The sequence below is a fragment of the Numenius arquata genome, chromosome 19 (genome assembly GCF_964106895.1).
Source record: "Numenius arquata chromosome 19, bNumArq3.hap1.1, whole genome shotgun sequence".
In the NCBI taxonomy this organism is placed as follows: Eukaryota; Metazoa; Chordata; class Aves; order Charadriiformes; family Scolopacidae; genus Numenius; species Numenius arquata.
Genome location: NC_133594.1, coordinates 6,227,888 through 6,255,860, shown reverse-complemented (window position 1 = coordinate 6,255,860; position 27,973 = coordinate 6,227,888). Strand labels below are relative to the sequence as shown.

At 52.4% G+C, this 27,973-nt stretch overlaps 1 protein-coding gene across 4 annotated transcripts; it reads right to left on the bottom strand.

Moving 5' to 3' along the window:
* PTPA (protein phosphatase 2 phosphatase activator) lies at window positions 1–27,972 on the bottom strand. 4 transcript variants are annotated; one of them, XM_074161112.1, is made up of 10 exons: window positions 27,942–27,972; window positions 25,318–25,418; window positions 23,937–24,023; window positions 18,583–18,708; window positions 17,712–17,829; window positions 16,061–16,160; window positions 14,809–14,933; window positions 14,209–14,309; window positions 9,577–9,684; window positions 1–3,880 (listed from the first exon to the last, which is right to left on the bottom strand). In XM_074161112.1, the coding sequence occupies exons 1-10, from the start codon at window positions 27,970–27,972 to the stop codon at window positions 3,806–3,808; spliced, it is 972 nt and encodes a 323-aa protein (XP_074017213.1). In that variant the 3' UTR covers window positions 1–3,805. The 4 variants fall into 4 exon arrangements, with proteins under 4 accessions (XP_074017213.1, XP_074017214.1, XP_074017216.1 ...); XM_074161113.1 differs by lacking the exon at window positions 27,942–27,972 and adding an exon at window positions 27,872–27,919; XM_074161115.1 differs by lacking the exons at window positions 18,583–18,708; window positions 27,942–27,972 and having other exon boundaries at window positions 25,318–25,410.
* Window position 27,973: the final 1 nt, after the last annotated feature.

Sequence of the window (27,973 nt, the reverse complement as noted above, 5' to 3'; positions counted from 1 at the left end):
GAAACAGTTCTATTTTTTATTCTTTTACTACTATCACGGCACGAGGCTGCTTCCCTTAACTCTTACTTCATTTATTACCGGCTGCCGTGAACGATCATTTATAAAGGAGGACTGAGAAGAGAGAGACAGGGGAAGGTTGACGGCGATTTGCAGAAGGTGCCCCGTGTAAAGGCAACAGCTGTTAAACAGAAACACGAACTGCCCTACGTATTGCAGCCCCAAAGGATCCAGCTCTGAAAACTGAATTTAAAAACACTGAGCTTGGTCAGTGGGCTGAGCGGGAAGATGGTGAGAAACCCACACTATGTCTGCTTCCCCTTCACCGCACGTCATGTTCACCAAGGGACACGCTCAGGACGAATTCAAGTGCCTTCAAAGAAAACATCTGTGATCCAAGATGACATTTCTGCTCCCCATCCATCCCTCCACGCTGCTGCCGCTTTTAGCAACATGCACTCACACAGTTGGCCTGCGCTGATGGAGAAGATATAAGCCAGTGACAAGAAAATTAGCATTGGCTAAGCACATCTACACTAGCTCCAACTGCTCAGGAGAAGGTCCAGGTATCATTTTCTATATAAATCCAACCAAGCTGCTGAGCTAAACTGATGCTGGAAGTCCTGAGTCAGCCCCTGCAGCAGGACAGGACAAACATCTGAAGGAAAAGGTTCCAGTTCTACCCCTGCCTCACAAACAAGGCTCAAACATCCTTTGGTTGTGAACGTCTCTGATCTTCAAGAGGTATTTGCTGGCCTGGGCACAGGCTTTGCACATCACCTACCTGCCACATCCAGGCTGGGAGAGGGGAGGGTGGGACACAGCAAAATAGTTAAATAAATAAATAAAACATACTGTACGACAGAAAGACACCCTGGAAGGATACAAAGACAGACCGGATATACTCCCTTCATGCAGTTAAATAATGAGTCAATTTTGGTGCAAGCAAGAGATCAACCACCGACACGGCAAGTGGCTCCACAAAGCCTCATCCCTGGGCCGAATGCTCCAGCCATTGGCTTCTCTGGCTCTGCTCCCAACGCGGGAGCAAACCCCAGTCCCAGAGAGACCAACACAGTCACCGGTGCAAAACACAGAGACTTTAATTAAAACCACAATGTGGGAGGAGGTGTGGGAGTGCCGCTTCAGACATCGAGCAGCCCTGCGTGCTGCTACGTGTGTGGACCCACCAGGAGAGGAGCAGAGCCCCGAGAACCAGTGATGGACGCCGCTGGGAGTTGGAGGAAGGCAAGCAGCCGACTGCCACGTGACAAGGGCACATCCCAAGCGTGCTGATAAGATTCAAACAAGAATTAGCTGCTTAAAGTCCAAAAATCCCCAGCAGGACAGACATGCAGACTCAGGCAAGCAAGAAACACCGAGCTCTACGTAAGCCTCCTCTCACCTCCTCAGCAGGTCCCAAGCCCAGGGACACCATTCCCAGGGAGAGTGGCTGCAGCTGCGGGGGAAGGAAGCACCTCCCCACCCTTTTTTGGTGCTGTATTTCCCATTCTTGGTGTCCCTCCCATGCATGGATGTCAACATTTCCACCCATCCTTTTGCATGGAAGCCCCATTTCCATAAGATGACCAGGAGAGATGCATTCCCAACCCTTGGGCAGCCTTGGGAAACCACAGGCTTTAGCTCAGCCATTGCCAGCCAGATGTTGCACAGCCATTTAAAGCATGGTGACAGTTGCCAAAAGCCACACAGCAACACAAGGGGACACAAGCAGAGATGCCTGGGGTCTCCGCTCCAGGCGCTGGCTGCCCAACTGCTCCTCCGGAGATGGTCTCATCAAGTCCCAGCAAGCAAACAGATCTCCAGCACCGTTCCCAGAGTGGGTCCGTTTGGAAAGCCAAGACAAAACACACGTCCCATTTAGGAGTAAAACAAGACTTAACTCCAGTCTTCCATCTTCATTTAAAATGCAAATTTATAGAGTTGTTTTAGGCAGGTCAAAAGATCCTTGCCTGCTCCTGCCCAGTGCCATGCCAGAGCAGACAGGCCAGTAGCAGCGCTGGAAAGCTCTGCTTTAGCTCTGCAGACACCTGGGGTTTCACCGCCTCTTAAATTTAGACTCTTTTCTTGCTCTCCCTCCCCTGAGCGCCTGCGAGATCCTTTACAAGAGGGAAGGAGTAGGTCTGGCAAAAAGAAAATTGGAAAAAAATTCACAAGCTGGCTTGTTTGTTTGTTTGTTTTTCCTTTCCCCCCAACAGTAAAGCAGCGCAGCAGCAAAAGCCAAGCAGCCTGGCTGGGGGCAGCCCCATTGCCCCATCCGTGGTCTGCGGGAGTGCCAGAGAAAGGATCCCTGCTGCCCCCGACCCCCAGCAAACACCAGACCAGAGCCTTGTCCCTCCCGACACCCAGCCTGGGAACCCCAAGACGAAAAATCCCCTCTCCAGCTGCAAAGTTGTGGACCACCTTGGTCAAGACGCATGGACGCAACCGCTCATCTCAAACATGGCACCAGCCGTTCTTGCCCTCCTGGTGATGCTGCTGGCATGAGCCCATGTCCCCATTCACCCTTCTGCCTTCAAGACACCACTGCTGGTGGCACTGGAAGCATGGTCCCTCTGCCCGAGGTCCAGCACAGCAACACCAGCAGGGAATGACAAAGGGAAAGAGCTTTCTCCAGGTACAACCTGGTGTCCTGGGCTATTTATGCTTTTTGTTTCCAGTGCAGGTATATAAATGCAGGTAAAGCTGCATGCTTGCCCCCCCATGCTGCTTTTGCTCCGGGGATGCCTCCCTAAAAGAGCTGGGAACATGCTGCTTTGTGGGGAAACCCCTTTGCTATGGGGCTGCCGCTACAATTTATGACCAAGCAGTAGCAATCACGGTCACCTTGTGCCACTGAGGCCAGCCCAGCCCCAGGGCAGCAAAGCACAGAGGAGAAAACAGGGAGTGCAGAGGGCAAGTTGGACCCAGTGATGAATGTGTGTGAACGTGTGAGGTTTTGTGCCCATTAAGAGGGAGCCCGAGCAGGCGCCACTCGAGCAGTGTCTTTGCATAGCTGTTCCCACAGAGCCGGGTCCCTCTGGGGACCTTGTCTCCGGCTCCAGAGCCAGCTCAGACCCCCCACAACCCAGAAGGTTCCCAGCTTCACCCGAGAGAAGAAGCAGTGGTGGGAAAGGAAGACCCAGGGAACCTCGCAGAAGAGATGGAGGGAGGAGGCAGGGGATTTTCCTTACCCAGAATATGGGAGAGATGGCACCCTGCCCTTCCAGAAACCCGCAGACCTTCCCTACAACTTCCTCTACCCATTTCAGACCCCCAGCGCAAGCAGAGGTGGCTGCCTACAGGCACGTGCAGGCTCACACCTCACCCCTCACAGTGGTTTCCCAAACCAAACAGCAACAGGAAACTTCAATGAAATTCAAAAGGGAAATTGCAGTTACCAGTGCCCAACACATACACATGTGCCTTCCTCCCCTCCACACCCCCTTCCTCCCGGGAAGGGAAGCAGAGGAGCCTTCACCGCAAGGCAGCCCCTACTCAAACCCCATTCACATGCCCAGAGACGTAACAGGGCAGTCGCGCTGCCCGTGGCCGCAGCAGAGCGGAGAAGCACAGCCCCGGCTTGGTCGCTGGCGGGACATCCCCGAGCTGGAGACGCTCAGGAGGAGCCGCTCCGGGTCCCGTCTCCCGTGCAAGGCCGGCGAGTGCTTTGGATCCGTGGTTGCCGATGAGGATGTGCAGGAATGAATGGGCTGTGTCTAACGGGCAAGGTGATGAGGAGGGGGTGAGGGGAGGAGGAAGAGCGTCGCGCTATGCCTCCGCTGCCTCGACTCCTCCCGCGGCCTCCTTAGGACGTCACAGGCTGGATGGGGAGCAGGCTGCCGAACTTAAAGTGCTGGATCACAGGAAACTTCTCCAGGCACTGCAGGAGGGGAGATAAAAGAGGGGTGAATTCGGGAGACGTTTCCACCTTACGCATGCAGCCAGAGCTACATCCTGCCTCCGGGGACAGGAGGCAACGAGCTCGGGGCCACTTGGCTCAGCTATAGGCAGAGAGATCAGTCCCACATCTCCCCCCGACATTCCTGTCAGGGTCCTCAGGCCAGAAACAATTCATAACCCCATCCCCTTCCCTTCAGCCAGAGTCTTTTGCTTGCTGAAATTCAGGCCTGGAGCGCGAGCAGAAGAGGTGTGTTTATGTCAGCAGCTTTCTCTCTCACCCCCTCTCCTTGCTCGAGCTGGTTTCTTTGAAGAGCTTCACCCTACAAACACTTTGAGAACTGCAGAAACCCCCCGGGGAAGAGACTCCCTCCCCAGAACAGCGGCTACACTCTGGGTTCGAGGCACCATCCTGCATCTGCAAGGCGCTGCCCAAACCGCGTTCCAGATTCTCAGGTCTTTGACAGACAAGCCCCAGTGATTTTGTTGCCATAGTTTATGACCTGATCCTGTTCCCAACAACCCCTCACCCCTGAAGTTCCTACCCCCCATTGCAGACTAATGACAGGGGGAGTGCGGACCACAGATCAGTCATATAGATCCCCTACAAGGCAGCTTAGCTCAGAGCTGCTTCCTCCAGGCTCTGCACAGGGAGAGCCGGGCTGCGAGGGCACAGCTCCTTCTGCTCACCATCCCACCAGGGCAGGAAGGTCAGTGACTGTGGTCAATAACCACGTCAAAGTTTGCCAGCACTCACCCGGCAGAGCCACTCAGAGCTCTGGGTTTTTTGAGTCATTGCAGATTCCGACTGCCCAAAACTCACAGAGAGCACAGAGCAGACTCACCTCCAGACACACAAACCTCAGCAGTACGTGCACGCCAACCCAGCAGCTGCATCTACACTAACATCACCCATGGTAGTTGTGCTAAACAAGGGCCATAGACCACCTCACTGTGCTGCAATGGGGACTCACCTACCAGGAGGCATGGCTAGTGAGATGGTGGCCGCCTCCTCGCTGCAGGCAGAAGGGCAAGTTCTTCCCTCCCTAGACAGCACGATATGAAGAGGAGGAAAGAAAGCCAAGTGCCCTGTGTCTTGGGAGGGGAGCCTTTCCCCTGTGCCCAGCTGAGGCATGGGTCTGCTGATGGTGGTCTCATTCTACAGGAGATGAGAAGTACGTACAACCAAAGCACAGCAGCTACCAACCAACAGGAGTCCATCTAGTCCCAGCAATTCCTTGGCATGAACAGCATCTGCTCAGAGCCGGGGTGGACAGGACGCTGTGCCAGGCAGGTGCCCAGCTCCCCACGAGCTGCAGAGCCATCAGCAGGAGGGTGTCAAAGCCACTCTGGCTCCTGCTTGCAACCAGCAGCCTCCCAGGCAGATCTTGGGAACAAGACACATGGCTCGTTCCTCCAGGCACTTCTTCAAAGCACAGTTCCTTCCTACCAAAGGGAGGCAAGAGCCATGTCATAGTTATAACTCTCCTTTCCACAGGAAGGAGCTTTGTGCCCTCCACGGGGCCAAGCTGAACCTGCTGCAGCCGGGGAGATCCCAGCTCTGGGGATGGGGAGAAAGCGGTGTGCTGCAGACAGCTCTTCACCCCAAGGCAGGCAGCCTGCCCTCATGCTGTCATCGTGGGCAAGCAGGAGGATTTGTGCTCAGAAGCCCAGGGCTACAGTAACCCCTTTGGAGCCAGAGGTCAGTCGACTGGTTCCAGTACAACCAAACTGCTCACAAGCACATTGGAACCAAAACAAGCATGGAGGTGGTGAAAGTACAGCACAGATGTATCCACTCCTAGGGAAAAATAGCCACGCAGAAAACCACAAGCCTCCATGGCAAGTCACCAAGGAGAAATAAGTCCTGTGACCATCAGGGCACATCACCTTCAAAGCTCCCTAATGCTCAGAGCTGCTGCCATCTCCCAGCACAACCACTTCGACAAACCCTCAGAGGAAGCAGCACCGGATAAGAGTGACGTGAGGGAAGAACAGAGAGAAATGAATATTGGAGATGTTGACAGCTAGAAATGTCAGCCCAACCAGCTCCAAGGAGTTCCACAGAAGACCAGACTGGTTTGGGCTCTGGATGAAGAGAGTTTACCACCCGTGGGAAGAACGGGTATCCATTCCACTTAACACATCATCAACCCAAGAAGAGAGAAGCAGAGAAACTTTTCCTCCTCTATCCAGCAGGACTAGCATAAATTTACTGGATTATTAGAGATGCCAAGAGACAGGACCCTCCTTATACCACGTGTGAGTGAAAGTGATGTAGCCAACACCAGTTCAGTGGAAGGGACAGGCTTATTTTCTTCTTGCCACCATCTTCATCACGCTGAAGGTCTGCTTGGGACTCAACTGGGGAGTGGATTCATGCATCAAGTTCAACCTTTAAAGATGGAACTGGGACTAGATTAGTTACAATGGAAAGTATTTCCCGACTGACTGCAGCAGAGAAAGAAAGGTCAGGAGACACAAAAGCAGGCTCAGGGGAAAAACATCAAGGCTGATGCTTTAACCACACTCTATTCTGTCGACTTCTTCACTCGCCTTTGATGGAGAGAATAAGAAAAGCCCTTGCACTTCCAAGCGAACACGTCTTCACCCATTATATTTATATTATAAATAGACACATTTGAGATTTCATAAACACACAGAGCTGAAGACACATTGTCTTCAGTCTACTGCCCATCCACAGACCCTGCAGCAAGCACCCTGGAGTGCCTGGATCCAGACCAGAGCTCCAAGCCACACAGATGCACCTGAGCTTTGTTGGCTGTTTAAAGTCATCTCACAGAGGGGACAGAGAAGAGAGAAAGCACCCAGAGTGCTTTTTAAATGAACCGGGTCTGGGGATTGCCCCACTCCTGCCAAGTGAGAGCAGGGTGCGAGTGCAGTTTCTCCAGGTCTGCTTCTAGCAAGTGACCCCTTCGCCCTGCTGCTGCCTCCACTCAAAACCCAGTCACAGTCAGCGCCACCCGGCACCGAGCGCTTCTCAGCCACCCCTAGACGAGTTAAGGAGCTGGAGCCTCCATCCAAGTGTCTGATTTCACCTGATCTAATTGCAATGGGTGATGAGAGGGGCAGCGAAAAGGGCGGGGGGGGGGGGGGAGGAAAACTTACTCTCACCTTAGCCAGTTAGACAGAAAGCAACGCCACAACCCCAAACCTTCCCTCTCCTTACTATCACACGCTCTGAGCTTTGCCACAGAAGCTGCCTGCCTTGAGGTGGATGAAGACCCATCTCAGCACTTAGGGGCTGCTGGCTCATTTATCTTCTGCTAATGTTGGCAGTGGCTAATTGGAGAAAGACCACAAGTGTGAAGACAACACAGCTGGGAACATCAAGCAGAAACTTGCTCAGGGAGCCAGAAGCAAACAGACAAGATCTTCAGCAGTGGCTGTGGGTGCCGAGCCTGAAACACCCAGAAGGATTCAGTTTTCAAAGGATGAAGCCTCAGCAACTTCTGAACATGGTGTCATTCCCAGAAAATCAGTCAAAGAGTCTAACTGCAAACGTTGGTAAAACCTGCGTGGCCAGGCACATCATAACTGAAAGCTCTGCCCAGCCACACTGCCACGTCCATGGTCCTCTCATCTCCCAAGCCAGGCAGGAACTGGCTGAGCCAGCAGCGGGGTGGGAGACTCCCCAGAGCAGATGTAAAGAACCAGTGAGGACTCCTCAGCAGGAGTGCCCCCCTCCTCTGCCCATTCAGGTGAACAGAGATACCGTGCAGTGAGAGGAGAAGACATTGCTGCATGAGCACCATGTACTTAGGAATAGTCTTTTAAGATCTACAAATGTTCTGCGAGGAAAAAACTAAATTTAAAGTGCTTTGGTTGACTCAACTTTTTCTACACCTTAGTCTAAATTTGTGTTGTTACTCTTCCTAGCAGTTTTTGCATTCCCCCCTCGACACAGCTACATCTCTAGGTATTTCTAGAGACCCATCAGTACTGGATCTGGCATTTCCACACAGAATGTCATCTGCTATTCGAAACAGACCAAGGCCTCCAGAAAAGACCATGTTTTGTGTACACCTAAGAGAGCCAGAGAATCTCCCACCCTCTAGAGCGGGCTGCGCTGTCCCCAGCAGGCCAGGTAGATCTGTCAGCACATGGTGACCCCAAGACATCAGTGGACATGCAAGTTGCACCCTGGGCACATCAGTGCCAAGCTCCTCCAGCAGAACTCATGGTGCATGAGGTAGGAGCAACCATATGGCACATGTGGGGCAACAGGCAGGAGTGCCCAAACAGCGTGGGGCACAGGGGGTGCGAGGGGAACAACTGGTCCAAAGGAAAGAAAGGAGCAAGGCAGGGTTTCCAAGGCAGCAGCAGACCACACTCAGGGTCTAGGTTTTAGGGGACTCACATTTCACTTTAACAGCACTCCCAGGGTTGGGGTCTTCCCTCAGCCCCCCTCCCAGCCTCTCCAGACCCCCCAGCTCTCACACCAGAGGCTCCAGCTCAGGGTTTCCCAGCAGGCAGCATCCCAAGCCCCCACGACGGAGCTGAACTGCGAGCGGGGGCAGTCCCAGAGGGGCAGCCCAGGGGCACCCCTCCAAGGAGCAACCAGCAGAGGGGGGTCGACCCCCAGCCCCGCTTCTCCTCTTTGGAGGCCGGGAGGAAAGCTGAGCTGGGGGCGGAAGGAGCCAGCGGGCCTGGGAGTGACACCTCACAGATTAGAGAGGTATGTGGCCTGGAACCTAAACACAGGATGTGCAGTGCAGAGGAAGGGCTGGGGGAGGGAGCACGCTGAGTTCGGCACAGTTAACCCCTTTGTGCACTGGGCCTGAGCAGAGCTGCCCACCAACCTCCGCTGTATGTCCTCAGCGTGACAGAGGCCACAGGGTACAGGATTAACTCCTCCAAGCCCCATCGGTCTCCCCGGGTGCACCACTGAGCTGTACTGTGCTCTGCCATCCCTGTCCCTCCAACAGTGACTCCCTGCAGAGCCAGCACAGTCCCATCCTTCCCAGGAAGGGATGCCGCCTGTCGGCCGTTCCCTCCGGAGGCCCAGATGTGGCGGTTCCTGTCCTGCTTCCTCAAGCTCAGGGTTAGCTCGAGCAGGAAGGAGAGATAAGGGAGAGCCAAAACTGCCCAGTTCCCCAGGTCAGGGTTCGCCAGGAAAGCCTGCTGGGGCAGGGCCAGCAGAGCCCCAGTGGGTGGAGGGCTGCCAAGCCGGGGAGGTAGCTGTGGCCTCGCCGGTCCAGGATACTGCACGGAAGGGACTTGTAGCGAGGGGAGATCGGTAAAAAGTGTTCAGCCTACTCTGGGGTTCTTGAAACATGAGATGATGATTTAAACTAAGTCTCCTCCAGCTGGTAAAATAGCAGTGCGGGGAGCAGAAGGACAAGCAGGTCAAGACCAACTCTAATTTGGAAACCTGCACCTTGTGCTATGGGAAGATAAGAAATGGCAAAAGTCATGTCTGCAAGGAATGGCCAACTTGTGACTTGTTTTGGGGCAGACACTAGGTGTGTAGAAGCCCCTTTCTAGCCAGCTGAACCTCAACTGCCAAGGGCTCCCCAACCACATTTAGCATGGGGTGGCAACTGGCTGTGATGGGCGCTCACACCAAGGAGCAGCAGAAGAGAAGAGCTGACCCACAGTGAAGTGGAAGGGAGGAGGCGTGTGGCCAAGCAGCCTCCCCCTGCCCTCCTCACTCACCTCTGCCTTGTACATGCGGATGAGGCCCTGGTTGACCTTGGACCAGGAGGGCACGGCGCTGATGTTCCAGAGCTGGTTGGAGTGCTCGGCAAAGGGGCCCGTCTTCATCTGAAAGAGACCCGAGAGCAGGACTGAGGGAGCAGGGCCAGCCAGGAAGCTTGTGCACCAGTAGTGACTCACGCTCACACTCTCTCCAAGCAAACATTCCCACCAAGCCCTGTGACCCACGCACCAGTCACCTCACTGCGCCTTCCCTCCCTCCCTCCATGCTCCCTCCCGCTGCGGCCACATCACATGAAGCCATGGCAATCCAGCTCCCCCTTTCCCTGATAAAATTAAGCCTTTTCCTGCCACGCTTTCCTAATCAGACCTCCCTCCACACACCTCCCTTTTAATGACTGCATTTAAAAAGCCCCACGTAAGTCCCGTTCTCTCCCCCAGTAGAGCTTGGCTCAATGCTGTTCCTATTCTACCCAGAAACCTCCCAGTGCAGCACTGCTGGGCTTTCCAAGAAAATGACTCATTCCCCATTCAGATCAACAACAAGCAGCAGCGACAACCACCACTGCCTTCCCTGAATAGAGGGCAGCGCAGGTTGGCAGCAGCTCCGGTGTCCGCAGCCCACTCCACACCTGCCTCTAGCAGAGGAGGGCTCCGGAGGACACAGGAGCAGAGGGGACATGCTCCAGTCCCGCTCTCCAAACCGGCTCCGGAGCTGCGAGTTGCTAGCTTGCAGCAGATGCTTTACATTTTTTAATTTTTTTTTTTTTATTTTTTTTTTTTTATACTCCAGTGTTTCTCCTCCCAGGGCAGGGGGTTCGGAGGAGGGAGGGCAGGGGGGAAGCTGCAATCAGGGACAGTTGCATGTAGATTCCCTGGGTAGTTGTCTCTCCTTCTCCTCCGCGAACAAAAACAGACCCTCAGGGAGAAAAAGAAATACAACGCCGCCACTCTGACTGAGCGAAGTTCCCATGACATCAGAAACCACAAGGCCGAAGCTCACGCTAAAGAGGAGCGTGGGGAGAGAGGAATCTCTTGGACTCCTGTTCTCGACTCAGGGCTCGAACAACTAACCCCTTCCCTCCACGCACGCACGGGCCTGGAGCGAGGGTGGGAAAAGAGCCTCCAAAACCACCTCTCTGCCAACTGTAAAAGCAAGCAAAGCTGATCAATCTGCTTTAGGAAATTGCTGCTGCCCTTCTGCAAGGTGTGTGTGGTACCAGCCTGCAGTAGAGAAAGAAAAAGAGAGGGAAAGGGGGAGGGGGAACCCAAAAAACCCACTGCTTTGGGGCTGTGTTTCAAACCTTCTGGAGCACTGGGGGAAGCAGGTCTGTAGTTTTGCCCGCTGCCAGGAGAGCACAGACACATCCCCGTTTCCCCTTGGCAGTTCTCGTGAGCTGGGGGATGACGGATGAGCCGCTCAGCCATTCCCGCTCCCCTCTGCTGTGTGCGCTTTCCTTGCGGATACAAGATGAAACGCACAGACACACAAAGCACGACGTTACCCGACAGAGCCGGCGTGTTAAGCGTGAGGATTTTGGCACCCAAGTTAAAGGCTGACGGGGAGCTCAGCGCCAGGCGGTTTGCTCAAAGCATCTCCCCCTGCCCCTGTAGGGGAGATTTGGCTGTGTGCGTTTTGATGCCAAACCTTCCTCCAGCATCGCCGCCCTCGACAGGGGCACAGCTTGCATCAGCCACCACCATCACACTTTGCTTCTCCCCCTTTCCTGAGCCGGAGCGAGCGTGCCGGAGGCAAATGTGGCTCATGCCCGGCACAGCCACCACCATGGCCCTGCTCACCCTGGGCAGCCAGCGAGGGATGGTTTGGCTATGGCTTCAAACTGGGGAGGGAAAAATAAGGGGGACGAGGGGAAAACAAAAAAATCATCTCCTTCCAGCCACAAAGGGCGAAGAGGGAGAGCTGGGGGGGGGGGAGAGCGAGAAGCGGCGAGCGCGCTGCAGTCCCGCAGTGACCCCAGGGGAACGGAGTGAGTCAGAGCAGCCATATTGAGCAGGAAATTACTCACAGACGCGGCGTTCCTGCCTCTCGGTTCCCAAGAGAATCGGCCTTTTGTAAATGGTTCCTCTGTCAGTGCCGGGGGGAGGGGGACGGCTGAGGCCGTGCTTTCCTGTCAGCTCCTTCCCTTCCAGCAGAAACCCGAGCCCTCCCTTCCCAAACCTCCAAATTTAGAAGCCAGATTGAAGCTGAAATTCCTGCTGCCTGCCCTGGGCCCTCAGAGGAGCATCTGGGCGATCGCACTGATCCACCACAACAGCCGGGGCATACCCAGCACCCCTCTTCTGCACAAACACACACAGCCCTGCCATCGCTGCTGTCCACAGCCCCTAGAGATGCTCCCAAACCCCCCTCATCCTCACGCTTACAGGTACCAAACACCCTCTTGGCAGGCAAGGCGGCAGCAGGGGGACAGCTCGAGTCCCAGCTGGCTCCATAAACCTCACCCTACTCAAGAACTGCACGTTCAGGTCCAAAACCACCCCACAGATTGCCCAACAGCAGGCCAGCTTACGCAAGGATCGCTGCCGTGCCTGCGCAGGGCGGTGCTGCTGTGAGGAGAACGCGTCAGCGGGTTCAGCCTGGACATCATCTCCCTGCTACTTTAAGAGGTTTAAATATACACACGGCAAACACCACAACAGTGTATACTCACATCCCTGAAACGTCACCCAGGGGTTGAGAAAAATATCTGCTCAAGAGAATATTCTCTCGGTTGAAAGAAAACAACCTGCCTCGGTTGTAGCTGGCTGAAACAAAACCTGCTCTCATGGCGGTAAGACATACCCAGCCCACAAAGGGAACTGTTGTGGTGTTTGCTACGTGTTTAGCACCTTTAAAGGAGAGCTGTTTCCAGCTGACAAGCTCAGAAGAAAGTAATATCATTCATTTGTTAAAGACTTTAATCCCTTCTATCTTTTTCCCTGCTATTTTGTTTTGTTGTTGATTTTAGAGAGAAAAGCACTCGAGGCTGTCTCAGCCCCCCCTAGTGGCAGTAACAGCCTTCCCAGGCATTTGGGAGAGAAAAAACCCCAAATTTTAAAAGCAAAATCTTTAAAAAATAAAAATAAAAAGTGCTTGCATGAAGATGGATTAAAAATGCCACGCGTTTGATAATCCAGGTTGTTGCCATCCCTTAGCGGCTCACACCAGGAGGGCCTGAGAGGAGGGCTCCCTGCCACCAGGTGGCACTGAGGAACGCAGCAGAAACACTGAATTCTGATTCTGAACAAATGTATGGAAAAAAAAGTGAAACCACTTATTTCAAAAGCCTACTAAAAAGCTAAGTTTCTGCAGTAAAAGCAGAGTGACCCGAAGAAGTAGGGTGATGCTGTGTATTTTAAACTTTACATGTTATCTGTGCACTCCAGAATTTTCTGCAATGTCAAGAGATGTTTTTACGTTTTATGTTTTTAACAAGTTAGTACGTTGTCTGGATATTACAGAGGCCCAAATTACAATAAATCTTAGAGCATCTTGGCTCCTGCTTTCCTGTTCTCAACCTGATCTCTTCCGCCAGCACCTCTTTACTACTCATGGCATGATTTAACTTTGCATTAAGGGTTAAACCCCGTGAGGTGCTAAGTACCAACAAACTCTACTAGATTCAGCAGTACTTGACACAGCACCTCCTGGGGTTTGGGCCAAAGGCTCCTATGAAAATTTCCAACATGAAAGGCTAAGTTCATATTCTGTAACCTCCATTCTCAACTAATCACTAAATTAGGGAGGCAGGGAGAGGGGGGGAAAGTGAACAGAACAAAGGGGAAGAACCGCATTCTGTCCTTCAAAATTAATCCCATCAACTCTCACTTGCCAGAGACAAGAAATTCCTCACCACAACAGAGCGTGTGGTTCTTGCTCTCACTGCCCAGACCGTGCTACAAGTGGGGGTGGCAGGAACACGGCCAGGTCACCACCCCCTGCAGCGGAGGGCAGAAAGCCATGAGCTCCTTCATGAGAAATATCACCCACAGCTGGCAACACGCTGGATGTCACCAGTCCCTCACCCAAGGGCCATAGAATGCTTGAGCAGAAATATGGTCCTGATAGCATTGTCAGCAGGGTGAAGCTCAGCACCATCTCTGCCCTGGATGGCTTGCAAATAAGGAGCATTTAATGGGCAAATCTTTTGGTAGGATCTTTTGGTAGGATCTTTGGAGGAGACCAAGCTGCATGGAGCTTTGGGAGCCTGCCCTAAGCAAGGGGAGGCCCAGGGCCTGCTAAGCCACACCAACGGCTGGAGGGTAGGGAGGTTATCTTGGCAAGCCCAGCCATTCTGCAGCTCCTACTTCATCTTCCTAGCGCACTCGCAGGCACCAGTCTTCCCTATCCAAGTTCCCATTGACAGATCCAAGTGATCATCCGAGGTTATTTGTTTGCTCTTGTTAGAGCTCCCTTTAACTGCAATCCACAGCCCATCTAGCTTAATTATACTTTCCTCTCAACATCCCTGTCTCAACTCATTCAAGGAGAGCACCTCAGACATGCAACAACAGTTCATCCACACAGTTCCATGAGAACAAACCAACAAAGGAGGAAGAGAAAACCCCAGCCAGAGCAAAGTATCTAATGTCAAGAGAACTCCCCTGTGGGACAAACCTTCCAGTCCTCACCTCTGTAATGAAGAGGATGCACTCCAGGAACATGAAGTCCTTATGGTTTTCGTTTACCACCTTCTCATCAACAAAATGTCGAGGCTCCAGATTTGGATGGTCTAAAAAGTGTAAGAGACAATAGGAAGTAGCTTGTATGGCAGCCCCATTCTGAGACCACGTTCAATCAGGTCTTGTCCTGCCCCTCTTCCACAAGAAACACGATCCTCCCATCAGAGCTCTTCAGAAGTCAGCACAGAGCTGCTCCCTTCCATCTCAACTCCCACTCCAGTGCCTCTGCAGTGAGAGCACCTGGTAAACTCCCCAGGGCAGAAAATGTGTTTTCTACCACCAAAAACAAGACCCTCCTTTTAAAAAGCTTGTAGTCACTGCAATAAAGACAGATGTACTGTACAGGGAAGCCTTCCATCTCCCAACCTTAGCAGCTAGCCTTATTTGGAAAGCTGAGAAAAAAAAAAGCCCCAAGCAAACTCTTCTGCTGTATCATACACAAATTTGACATATTTGTATTTAAAAGTCAGTCCCAAGCCCCTTCATCTTTGCAACCTAGAGAGATGGGGCAGGGGGCAGGCTGGGACATGAGAAGATTTTTATTAGTACCTATCAGCTGGGAACTGCCCCATATGAAAGGTAGAAATTGGAAGTCATCCAAGCCCCACACGCCCTGGCTGCCAGCAGGTTCCATCCTGTAAGTCTTCTGAAGTTTTCGCATCACTTCGAGGTACCTGAGACCCAAGAGAGAAGGAAGGGTTAAGGCAAGGCCTTCTTCTGTCTTCATTGACTTACATGAGGACAAGAACAACTAGTTTGGAGGACACAACTTTATCACTTGCAAGCAGGACCCCCTCACAGCACGTTCATCTCCTTTGCCACAGAAAGCAGCCTGATGGTACGTATAGTAGCAAATACCAGCACCTTTTAAAAATTAACAAATTCACTAAGAAATCAAGTGGTAGGGGTTTATTTTACCTGCAGTGTCTTATGTTGGTGCAGATCTTTCCCCACCTCAACTGTTATTTGAAAACACTGACACTTTGCTCTCCTTCAACAACTTCCAAAAGATCTCAGAAAGCTTTCCACCTTACGACAACCGCTACTTTCACTTTTCAGGTGGAAGACTAAAGCTGGAAGAACTATCGAAGGAAATTGTTTCCATGCCATCAAACAGTGATAGAGCTGGGATTAGATCTCTGGACTCCAAACCCACGTTCCACCAGTTTCGTCACTACCAACTCTACCTCCTGGGCTGGAAACACATCCAGAGGAGCAGTGGAGGCCTGCCAGTTTCATTGATTTATTTTTTTTTAATGCCTGAAGAGATGTTAGATCCTCTGATCAGATATTCCTGTCTATCACAAAGCACAGAGCTTCACCCACATACCTCTGTGGAGCTCAATATCTTGTGTTCAACTAAAGCAACCTTCCAGAAAGACACCCAGCCTCTAACAGACAAGATGCTGTCACCCCTTTCAGAGACCAATGCAACGGGTCACTGTACAGTCCATTAAACAGTACAACTGCCTCTTAATTTTGTCTACGTTTGTCTTCAAACAGTTTTCCCACTCTGCCCTTTTTCCCTAGGCCAGCAAGCCCTTCAGCACTCATGCTCTCTAATTACATACACACCTCTGTTGATTTGCTCAGCTCAGACCCCAGGAGGAGGCTCTTCTTACAATTTCTTACTCACAAAAGGGTGCAGATGAATGAAAGGGGGTACAATCAGCCCAGACTACAGGAAGAGTCTGGTGTACAGAACAGACAGTAACATCTCAGGCAGCTGGAAGTGGACACTGTCAGGGATCTGCCCCCAAACTGCCCAATGCTTCCAGCCCTTCTCCTTCCATGACCTCACCTGTTAAATACTTTAAAGACGATGGCCATCTGGTCATCCACTCTGAGCACACCGATTTTGCAGAGGCAGCAGAGAAAGGCTGCAAACGCAGCTTCGTGCCCTAGAGTGAAAGAAGATGAAGAGACGTGACACTGGTGTCTCCAGTCCCCAGGACAAACTTGCTGTGGGCATCTCAACGGCTCTTCAGCAATCACAGCAGTGATTTCACACAGCCCCATCTCAAGAGCCCCAACCCTATTGTCCCTGTTAATGCCTTGAGCTGACAATATTTTATCCCTACACAACACCCACCTAAAGTATACCTTCTAGACACCCGTAAGGTGATTATTAACTTGGAGAAAAAGTAAGTTCTTGAGGAAAAACAGCTCCAACACTGGATGTGCTGGGAGCAAGGCAGGGTCTTTCCCAGGAGCTTGGCACAGCAGGGGAAGTGGAGCACTGCAGAGTCATCTGCTTGAGGGATGTGAGAGAACCTCACATCTGCAAGTAAACAGATTTCCTCCCATTTCAAAAATATCTCTGTGTCAGAAGGATGCAGATCCCATGACACTGCTGGGAACAGTCCATCCCAGGAGGTACTGGGATCTCAGGCTGAGCCTCTGCAGCTTGCTTGATCCTCCAGCTTACAGCATGGAAAAGAAACAACCAGCAAACCCATAAATATCTTTTAGTGGAAGGGACCAAGAAGAAGGGAGAGTACAAGACCAGCAGCTCTCCACTGTGAAGTGCAGCTCCCAGTGTAGGAACAAGGTGCACCAATGCTCCAACCACTGTGAGGTAGGACATGGGCCTCTGGCTTGGGACACACAGGAGGGGAGGAAAGGCTGAATTTCTTTCCCTGAGCTGACAAAACCCCAGCCAGCACATCCCTTTCCAAAGACAACATCTCCCCCTGGTGCCAGCGAGCCGCAGCTCTCCTGGCAAGCACTGCACAGACACCAGCTCTTCATCCTTTTACCCACATCCTCCTCTTCCTCTGCCTGCCCAGGTGCAAAGTCGTGTTTCCTTGCACCCACAGTGTCCTGCTCTCTTGCCTTTTGGTGAGGACACTCTCCTCAGCACACCCATCATCCAGAGAGAGGAACAGAGCATGTATATGAGTCTGGATTTAAGTCTATGTGAAGCCAGTGTAGCTGCTCCAACCTGCAATTCAGTATCTCCTTAGGTGCAAAATGCTTCTCCTTTCAAAGTCCCTCTGTAAGCACTTATGTCACTTCTAGGGAGCATCAGACCTCAAGCCACCTCTCACTGAACACAAACTTGGTTCCAACTCTAGTTCCAATTTAAGCCATTATATTCTGTCCCTCTAAACTGCCTATTGCAGATCAGCAGGCGCAGGACTGCAGAACATGGTAAAGCAGCTCCTATAGCTTATCCCCAAACGGCTTGCACAGCTGGGCTCCCATTTCATCAGACGAGACATGAAAAGAGTGTCACAGCTCTAGCACAGCCCTGCTGCCAGCCCCAGCTCTCTCAGTCATAGCCTACGCTGGACAAAGGGGTGAGGAGGCCCTAGAAGCAAGGTCTTTGTACCAAGCTGTCACTAAAAGAAAGTGGCAATAACATATTTATTTAAATAAATGCAGCACCAGGCTCCAATGGGTCACTGCCTGAGGAAGTCAAGCCTCAAAAATCATGCGTGCCCAGGTACCTGTGCCATAGTCAATGCGGGTGGAGTTCCCCACAGATTCCTTCAGGTACACGGCCACTTCTGGTGCAGCGTCAGCCAAATGCTTGGGAATCACTGTTGCCACCAACTTTTCTGCTTCCTGAAAGACACAAAAGACTCCCTCGAGTGAGTGCGGACCTGTCACAGTCCCCAGGAGCAAGTCACCCTCTGCTCAGACACTGCTGCAGAGGGAGAGCCACAACGGTGCGTTCCTACAATGGCCAGAGCCAGCATGAGAGGAGCAAATTCTCCAGTTGAAAGAGTCACCTCCAGAGATGGAGTAATTCAGGCAAAGCTTGTCCTGACACTTATCCAGGCCACACATATCCTGTAGGAAAAAAAGGCTTCACCATCCAAGTACATCAGCCCAGTTACCCACTGAGTCATCTCCAGGATAAAAGCACTAACAGAGCAGCAGACCTTTGCATGCTCATTGCTGCTGGGACTGTGCCTGTGCCACCACCCAGCAGGGCAAGTGCTCTGAGCTGAAGGAATTTGAGGAGTTTGACAGCCTTCCTCTGATTTTGTGTGCCACCCATCAGCTAACAGACACAGTGGGTTGTTACAAAGCAAAGGAGTTCCCTGGGTTTGGATGGTCCTCATGGCTCATTCAGGGCTTGGAGACCCAGCCAAGATCATTTACATGGACTACATGCTCTCATAAGAGGAGAAGACAGCACCAGATCAGGAGTTAGCGATGCGTATCAAGAGGTGGATCCTTCACAGCTTATCTGAGCAATTCCTCTGTAGGCTGCTTGGCTGCCACACAATGACGGAGCCGTTCTGCTACCCCTGCTGGGCACCCTGCCCTCCTGTAGCTTCATGTAACACAACACATGAAAGACATGCTCACCTGGTCTAGTTTGGCATACCAGGTCCTGAAGGCTTTGTTCCCAAAGCGAGAAGGTTGATCCACTGGCGGGGTTTCATCGATCCATCTGTCAAGTGTGTTGAGAAGAGCCACCAGCTTTTCAATGGGCTACAGAGACAAAGATGAGGGGTCATGGTGACATAAAACAGAGCAGTCCCTCAGGCTCTGACATCTCATCTACACCCTGGATTGGAGTTGTTAAAGCCCCCACCATCCTTCCCAAGGGTGGCAAGTGGGAACGGGATGTGCCAACCCCCCCCCCTGAAATGCAAAAGGGCTCAGATAAGTCCAGTACAGAGCCCAGCCTGAAGCAGGCTCTCCAGTCGCCCACACAAGCCTTCCACGGGCTGCAACAGCACTATGCTCTAAAACCTCTGCGAGAAGAGCTACAGAAGGCTCCTTGCTGTAGGGCATACAGGACTGAGAAGCAGGGAAATGGTACACAATTCAGGGATCTCCAACAGGAAACTCGGGCTCTGCATCTTGAGGGTCCTGCGTCCCCCACAGGACACAGCACAGCACTTGTCATACATCCTCACCAGTGGCTGTTGATGTGATTTAGAGGCCCTTCTCAAGGCCTCTAATCCTTGTCCTGAAGTGTCTCTTAGGAGCCAGGATTAGCAGCGATGGTGTTAGCAGTTGTACAGCACCCAGATCAGCAGGGCCTAAGCACAAGTCAACCTTCTCAGCATGATTCCTAGTCCTTCAAACTCATACCAGCCAGACTGCTATGGCAGCTCCAACCAAGAGATACCCAGTGCACATAGCAAAATACAACCTACCCAAAATACACGGGAAAAGGCAGCTTCGTTTGCCCACCAGAGGTCTCATCAGAGCAAGCATGAGAAGCTCCTGGCTCTCAGAGAAATGTCTCAATACAAACACAAAGCGGATGGGAAGACAAATGCAACAGCGAGACAACAGAACCATCTTTCTTACACCCAGTGCTGGAAGGAGAATGTGAGGAACCTGCATAGGATGCATGACAGTGACTGGAGGAGGCACTGCCATGGCCCTGAAGGAAAAAGAGAGGTACAACAGGCAACACAGCACACTGTCTCAAGCTGTACTGTTAGAACCAGGGCTGGGTGCTCCTCCCAGCCTTGCCCATTCAGCTGGGGAATGGCTACACCCCACACACCAAGAGGCAGCACCGTAGGCAGCACTTTAAGCAGCTCCAAACAGTTTTAGGAGGCTCTGCTGACAACTGGTCTGTTGTCCAGAGGCTCTGGGATTCTCCTTATCCAACTCCAAGCAGCCAGAGAGCCACCAGCCGCCACAGCAGCTGGCCAGGCCCCGGGCAATGTAGGCTCCTCTGTCTCGAGAGGGGATTCCTCCTTCAGGGGGACAAAGAGGACAGCAGAAGCGGCGGCTGGTTTGACTTTGCTGGAGGCATCGACCGTGTGAAGCCGGCTGGTCTCCTGGGCTGTGGTTCAATTCTTCACATTGCCTGCCGGGAGGACAAGGAAACAGCCGAGCCCAGCAAGTTTCTAGCCCTTGAAGTGCCACTCGAAGGGGGCGGGTGGAGAGACAGGCATGGCAGAGCTGTGCTGGAGCTGAGCCAGCTGCGGATCGCTCCCCATGCCCTCTGCTCCCAGAAGGAAGGGTCTCATGGCAGCCACAGCCTCCCACAGACAGTGGCTCCTCAAGAGCCAACAAGACAGTGGGACCAGCCAGCAGGAAGCGGGATCAGGCAGGGGAGGGATTCACCCACCCCACAGGACCTTGACACTTGGCCACTGAGCCAGGCTAGAGGCAGGGATAGAGGACAAGACCTGAGCACACCAGGAACACAAAAGACCCAAGTGCCAAGGGACACAGAAGCCCAGAAGCTCTGGGTGCCCTGGTGAGTCTGCAAGCTGGAGCCACTAACGGGCCAGTGCCCCAGATTCACATGGACCGAGGCAGCACAACCCTCTCTGCTTCAGCTCCCTGCTGCCCAAAATGCTGCAGAAACCCGGCGTCTTGCCACTGCACCAGGCAAGGTTTGGACTCAGCTCTACTCCTTCCTGGCTATTGCATTCCCCTCCAATTAAGCAACAGCGTCCCCAGCACCGGGTTGCATTAAATAATTAAATCGTGCTGGTGATTTATCCGCCGGCACCAGCAGCTCATTACGAGCAGCTACCGTATTTCAAACCCCTCTCAGCGAGCACTCAGTGCTGCTTGGATAAATGGCTGGCAAGGACCAGCTCCTTCCCCCTCCCCAGCTCTGCCCGCAGGCCTTGGGGAGCTCCAGAGTCAAACCTCCCCTTCCCCACTCACTTGCTTTAAAGGGATTAAAAAGCCCAGCCCCACTGAACACGGGAGAGCAGGACCCAGCTGCTGGCTCAGCCATGCCAATAAATAATTAAAGAGATGCAGCTCGTTTTGGGCTCAAGGCCCTTTGAAAAAGGGGTTACTAAAAGAAGCAGCTTCCCATTGTCCAGCAGAGGAAACTTGTGCATCCAGGGCTGACCCCAGCAGGGGAGGAGGAGGGGAAAAGCAGAGCTTACGGGAACACAACCATCAGCACCACTGCAAGCCTTGTTTTGCCTGGCTGGGTCTTTAAGCTCTATTTTTGCTTTACCTTTCCAGTGATCAAAGCAAGGGCAGCCTCCCCCCGCTCTCCTTGCTTTTCTGGTTGTGCTGATTTTGCATCCCCTTGACCCTGAGTCTGCCACGGGTCCCAAAGGCAAACCACGGAGCCTCCTACAGAGCAGAGACCTGTCAGCATCTCTCAAGAGCAGGGGCAAGACAGACGGAGGTGCTGAGAAGGCATCACAGCCGCCAGAGCTGCCTGTGGGGACCAAGCCTGTCCCTGTGGGCTCCTCGGGCCCTGTGGGAGGGGGAAGCTGCTACAATCGAGGCATTTGCTGCTTCCCCCGCTTCTGTCCTGGAACTAGAGCAAGCTATGAGGCTGGCCAATTGCCCCCAGTGCAGCAAACTGTTGGAAGAGATGGTCTGCTCCTCACATGGCCAAAATTAACCTCCTCCTTGCTGCACTGCTCCTCTGATCAAAGTCACAGCTTTGAAAAACTGCTCCAGGCTGCAGCCCCAGCAGTCGCTGCACAGATCCCCACGTGAAAAGCGCTCCCTCCAGGAGGAGGAGGCAGGTCACAGCCTATCAGTCATACAACCTTGTGCCAGACAGAGTGTCTACGCCAGAGTCCTAAACAACAGCTCAGCTATCACTACTTGTCAGATGCCTCCAGCAAAACCCCAGACAGCTCCATGCAATTTTTCAGTAAGAGCAGAGCAAGCTCAGCAAGTCTCAGAAGGGGCTCAGCCCCCAAAGGATCCAGCTTTTGCTCCAGCAGACAGTTTGGTATTGACACACGCTACTCTGCAAACCATTAAGCTGTCTCTTTCAAAGCACAGCAGACCATACTTTCTTCCTTTTTTTTTTTTTTTTTTTTTTTCCACGGCAAAGCAATACCAGTAAGTCATGGAAAGGATACGCATTCAGCAGAAAGGATTCCAGGAGGTCATTTGCCAAAGGCAGGCGTCCCCCGCATTTGATCAGGGAGGAAGATGGGACAGCACAAAAGCGCATCAGCAGCAGGTACAGGAAAAGGAGAAGAAAGCAGAGCAGAGATGCAAGCAGAGGCCACAAGGGGCTGAGCCTTTAAAAGCACAGATAAGCAGTTTGATCTACAAACGAACCCGCGTGAACAGGCAACCTCATCAACAAGGCAACCCTGGGGATGCTCCACCTGTGCCTCAAGTCACAGGCTTCTGCTCTCCTGAGCGCGAGGGGAATGAGACATGGTGCCTGCCACTTCCCAAGCAGGATCGTCTCTCGTGTTTGTCACCTGGGCTGGGACTGCAGATGGAAAAGGATCAGCTGCATGGATACAGCCCTGATACAGCTTTTCCTAGAGAGCTGACAGCTCAAAGGGGGCGGCGGAAGAGGGGTTTTTTTTCCCCCCTCTTTGTTTTGCTCATTTTTAATGCTTTGTTTCCCTAGAACTGCTCTGTGAATGGTTGGGAATGAGCGAGATCATGACAAAGGCAAAACTCAAAGGTGAAATGCAAACAGCGGAAAGCAAGAGCAGCATCTGACAGCAGTTTCTACTGAATTGAAGGAACAAAAGGTGGACACAAAGCCTGTTAGGGAGGGACTCATTATCCCTGATCCCCCCTATGAACTACAAGCAAGTTTGTCATTCACACACTGGCTCCTAGAAGGGAAGGCTGAACTTTACATGCCTGCTTCAAACATAAATGACTAGGTTAAAGATCATCATAGGCTGCCTTCCCACAGCAGAATGAAGCTACAAACACACACACGGGGCCCAGTCTGCTTCCTATTCTGCCTAGATCTTTCCAGACTATTCCCAGCTTTCTTGCACAGCCGTGATAAGCTGGAATAGCAAAAATGTACCCAAGAACCTCCTCATTACAATGCAGAACAAGGGAGGGGGATCCAGCGCACAGCACAGAAGCTAAGCTGGTGGGCAACATATGCTCTGCAGACCACAGGAGCACCCAGAGAGACCTCAGGGCAGCACTGGGCATGGCTGAGGCCAGGCAGTAACACTGCTGAGGGTGTCTGCCCTTCCCCTCTGGCTCCAAACGATCTCGCCGTGCCCTGATACGGTGAACAGGCACCAAAACTGGCCACAGCAGCAAACAGAGATGGGTGACAGTCACATTAATGCAAGGGGAAAAATAGGTCCTTTCTCCTTAACACCTGGGAATGGGCAATCCTGCCCCACAGGCTAAAAATACCTCCCCAGCCCAGCCCTCCTGCGTGCTTCACAGCCCCCTCGCAGCCCTCAGCAGAGCCCTTGGTGAGGCAGGTCCCCTCCACGACATGCCTTAAGCTCACACGCTGTCAAACCAGACCTTGCAGAGTTCAGCTACAGCGTGGGCCGAGAAGACTGGTGCTGTTAACACAGTCTGAGCACCAAGGAAGCCCAGGGACAGGGAGACAAGTGACTTGCCCAAGCTCCCACAGAAAGGCCAGTGGGAGAACAGGAACAGTACACACATCTCAGCCTTTTGCCTGCAACCAGTAGGGAATACCACATCTTCAAAACATCACTGGTTGAAGCCAGACTGTGTAAACAGGGACAAAACCCATCCTTTCTGCATCTTCCTTTTTACCACCAGCTTCTGTCCACTTGTAACTTGCTTGACTTCCCATCCAGGGAGCGCACACAAAGCCTCTGCATCCTGGGGGGAGGATTGCAGGCTGACATTTGCACCCCCAAGCATAACCCAACCACATTTATTCTCCCTGGCTCCCAGATAAGCTACCAACTCATTCCTCACCTAGGAGATATTCACCATAGAGCCAAAAAAAAAAAGGCAGAAAAGAAGAAAAAAGGGGATCCAAACTCTTCTCCTACCTCTGAAACTTTGTATTCGCAGGTCAGCTTCTTGCCCCTGACACCTTCATTCAGAGTGAGGATGAAGCCCATGTAATCTGCGTATGCCTGCAAACACACCCGACAGAGCAGGGCGTTAGTGAATACCCACGGACCGTTTGAAAAAGTAACATGGCATGGGAGCACTCCTGCACTCCGAGGGAACCTTTCCCAACACTGCTTTCTTGGAGACACCCAGGGTACAGGGCCTGCTGAGAGGCTACTGCTATTTTTGGCAGACCTCAGAGGCAGATGGTGATTGCACTAAGCACTCTGCATCGCTGTAAAAATTACAGAGAGAAGAATACTGAAAAAGCTCACGCTGCCCCCAGAATCCTTCCCTCAAGCTCCCTGTCTCCTATCAGGTCAAATTCAAACTCCTTGGCTGTGCAGAGTCTCAGCTGTGCCCAGACATCCTGCTCTGCACTGCTTCTCCCAGACCTGCGCCATTATCTCCCCCTTCCTCTTTCTACTCTTCTCCCATCCTCATCCACGATGGAGAAATGGGAGAGAGCCCAGGCTCCTCAACACTCTTCTCTTCAAATTTACTGGTTTTGAAGCATCATATCCAGTGCAGCTCCACAGCTTTGTCTTTGAAAACACCAGACCAGCACGCTGCCACCTCTGCCTCCTTGGGCGCCTCTTGCACAGAAATCCTGAGCAGGAGCAAGTCCTGGAGACTTAACAAAGGCAGCTGCACCCAGAGGTTTGCTTGAGAGCTGACTATAACTTAAGCTTCTCTTAAGACATCACAGATCAGTCATCAAGCAAGAACTTGCTCCTAAGAGGTGGGACAAGTCTGGGCTGACACATCAATCCCTCAAAGGCAGAGAGGGGAGAACCTGCCTGTTCCACCAGCTCCACACATACTGTAAACAAAAATTACCCAGGGAAATTAAAGGCCTTGGCTCTAGAGCCCTTTCCAGTACAGCAAGGCGGGAAGGCCCCAAGGAACCAACCCAGCCTGATGCTATTAGAAGGCCAGACAGCAGGACTGTGTTCACGCCGAGTTCAAACAGCGCTGGGTAAATCCAGTTTTGATATAACATACAGGCTAGGTAGGATGAAATAGTTACCAGCTTCTTGTCTAGCTTGTTGGGAGGGAGCAGCAATAATTTTTAAGCATCTCTGGGCTCTCCCTGGCTCACTTGTTTGTCAGAGCATTTGGCTGCCAGACTCCACACCTCACTGCCAAGTCGTTTTCCTACAAACAGGCAGTGACTCTTCTGCTTTAAAACACAAATCAATTAATTTCCCATTACTTGCCCAAACCTGTTTACCTCGTGGCTGTTCCCAGACCAGACCTGGCTGCCACTGAAGCATAATAAGCACTTACCGGTTTTCCCTGACCCCAGAGCCATACCTGAGAGCGCTTCCACTTGGCCATGTCGGAAACCACGTTTATCTCCTTTTTGGGGATCATGAAGCTCTGCTGGAGGGGAGGAGCCACCTCCTCAGAGGTGCCTGGGAGATGCAAAAAAGAGGTAAAATAGAGGCAGCGGAGAAGAAGAAATCCTCTGTCTTCCTTTCTTAGAAATCAACATTCATTTCTCAGGAGACAGAAAGCAAACAAATCCATCCCAGCTTGTGCCATTATCTCACCAAACAATATCCTCTCGATCCCTGGATAACACACTCCTAAGGACACTGCAAGGCTTCAACAAGTGGCATTATGTTTGTTTTCACCACTAAAGATGCATTTCCCATCCAGACAGAGAGGCTGGTGCAGGAGCTAATAAAGGCAACATCCAGCTAGTTTAATCATTTCTGTCTAGTGAAGACAGGCCTCAGGTCGTGCTGAAGCACTGAGGTCTCCTAAAAACTACCTGGGCCTTGTTTTTAGGGTGTTAAGCCTGAACTGCATTCCCCGAAAAAGGACAACTCCTGCAAACACAAAGCTGGAGCAATTCAATAGATGGCAGTCCAGAGCCGCAGCCCTCTGTCCAGACTTGGAGGATGGCGGGACACAGTCTCTTCCAGGTGGAAGCTATGAAGATCATTTAATTTTAAAGCGTTCTCAGAGCCCAGGATGTAATAGTTAATGCAAACACAAATTGTTAATGCATCAGATCAAGCTCTTCCTCTGGACATCTGAAGCAAGGACCCAGCCCTGCAGTAAGGGTCACTCTTTCCCCACTTTCCAGAGCTCAGCCAGCAGCCCCACACCAGGACACTGCAGAGCCAGGAACACTCCACAAGGTTAGAAGTAATTTGTATTATGGTCCTATAAGTGTGACTTATAATAGTAAGAGGCAGTGTAGCAGACCACGGTTAAGGAAACTGGGTGCTAATGTGAATTTATGAATTCTGTTAGAGTCACCCAGTCCATCCTTTTAATCCTAGAAAATCTGAAGGCATTTGTTCAGCAACAGCCACTCTGGCAACGCTTCAGGGACTGCTCTCCACGCTACAGCAAGCTCAGGCACTGGCTCCCTGACATACACACCAAACTCCAACTCCTTAAAATATTATTAGCTGCATTTACATAGAAAATACTACCCAGAAGCATCAGCAGCCTTTTCTGCAGCAGCGCAATGCTGTCTGGCAGGCGGATCAGGGGAAAAGGAATCCAAAGTCCCAGGAACCACGCAAAGTCTGCTATTGGAGTTGTCAAGCTCAGAAAGCCATTTAACTTCTCTGCCTTTCAAGTTCCCTATCTACAGAACAAACGCAGTCTCGTCACCCGCCTCGGGTGTTACGGTGTTTGGTTCATTCCTCTCTGCATAAAGTTACAGTAAAACTCCCAGGTACAAGGATGAGAGGAACAGCACACGAGGAATTTAAATGAAAGACACGCATGCCTCTCTCCTGGAAATTCAGCACACAACTCTCAACGACTAGCACCGTGATGATAGAACTCTTATTTTAAAATAACTTATAAGATAAAAACGATGAAAAACTCCGGAGCAGGGGTGCAAGAAGGCAAACACTGACTTGTCCATTAATACCGATGACACATAAAGGCCAGAGATGTGGCCAGGGCAGTGTCCTGGACAGAAGGGTCCAGATGTTCACCCAACCTCTGTCTCATCACACAACTTGTTTCATCTCTTTGCATTTGTTTCTCAACCGCCACTTCTTTTTGATGTGAACTTTGTGCATTTCCTTGTGGGGAGGAGACCACGGATACGCAAAGAAGGAAACAGAGTGAAGTCTGCAGGGGTTACAATATTATCAAATGAATACATTAAGCAAAAGTCCAAAACTAATGATGCGATGGAGACAGGAGCAGAACGGGTCTGTTTTATAATGAGAAGTGACTTGGACAAAGGAGATGCTCTCATGAGGTGGTGAGGGGGAATCAAACTCAGCCAAGAGACGGACTTTCCACACCAGCAAACACCACCCATTTCAGCAAAGGGAAATGGAGTCACGGAAAATGGGCACAGGCAACAGAGCCCCCCGACTCGGGCTGCTCTGGCAGCAGCCCAAACCCTGAGTGCTTTGCCCCCGGGGTGCACAGGAGGGACCCGCAGACCCTATCAGCCCTCAGGGGAGAGAAGTTCCCCCTGCCCCGTCCTGTCCCCCATTCCCTGCTGGGGGTACAGCGCTCGCGGGACCCCCCAGCTCCGCCATCCGGGGGTGCCCAGACCCCAGCCCTGCCGGCAGCTCACGGCCCCGCAGGCCTCAGCCCGGAGCAGGGCCGGGTGGCCGATGGTACCGGGCCTCCCTGCCCCATACGGGCGAAGGTCGGGGGCCTCCGGGGCCCCTTTGTAACCTCAGCAAAGCCTCTTCCCTCCTCACCCTCAACACAGGCCCGGGCCGTCGCTGCCAGCGCCCTCCCGCCGTCCCCGGCCCCAGGACCCCCGTGCAGCGTGAGTCCCCCCGGCACACCCCGACCCTAAAGATGCCCCTCACGGGTCCGGAGCGCAGCCCCTAGCCCACAAGGCCCCGCAGCCGCCCCGGCCGCCCCTCACCTGCCGGCCGCTCGCTCTCTGCCATCTTCCCGGAGCCCAGCCACCGCCGCCGCCACCCCTCACCTCTCACCTCCGGACACGCCGAAGCCGCCGGCGGCCATC

Coding starts and splice junctions, on each gene's coding strand:
- PTPA (XM_074161112.1), bottom strand. CDS start 27,972: ATGGCCGCCGGCGGCTTCGGCGTGTCCGGAG. Junction 25,419..27,941: donor CGGCTTCGGCGTGTCCGGAG/GTGAGAGGTGAG, acceptor TGCATCTCCCAG/GCACCTCTGAGGAGGTGGCT. Junction 3,881..9,576: donor TCCGCATGTACAAGGCAGAG/GTGAGTGAGGAG, acceptor CCCCTCCTGCAG/TGCCTGGAGAAGTTTCCTGT.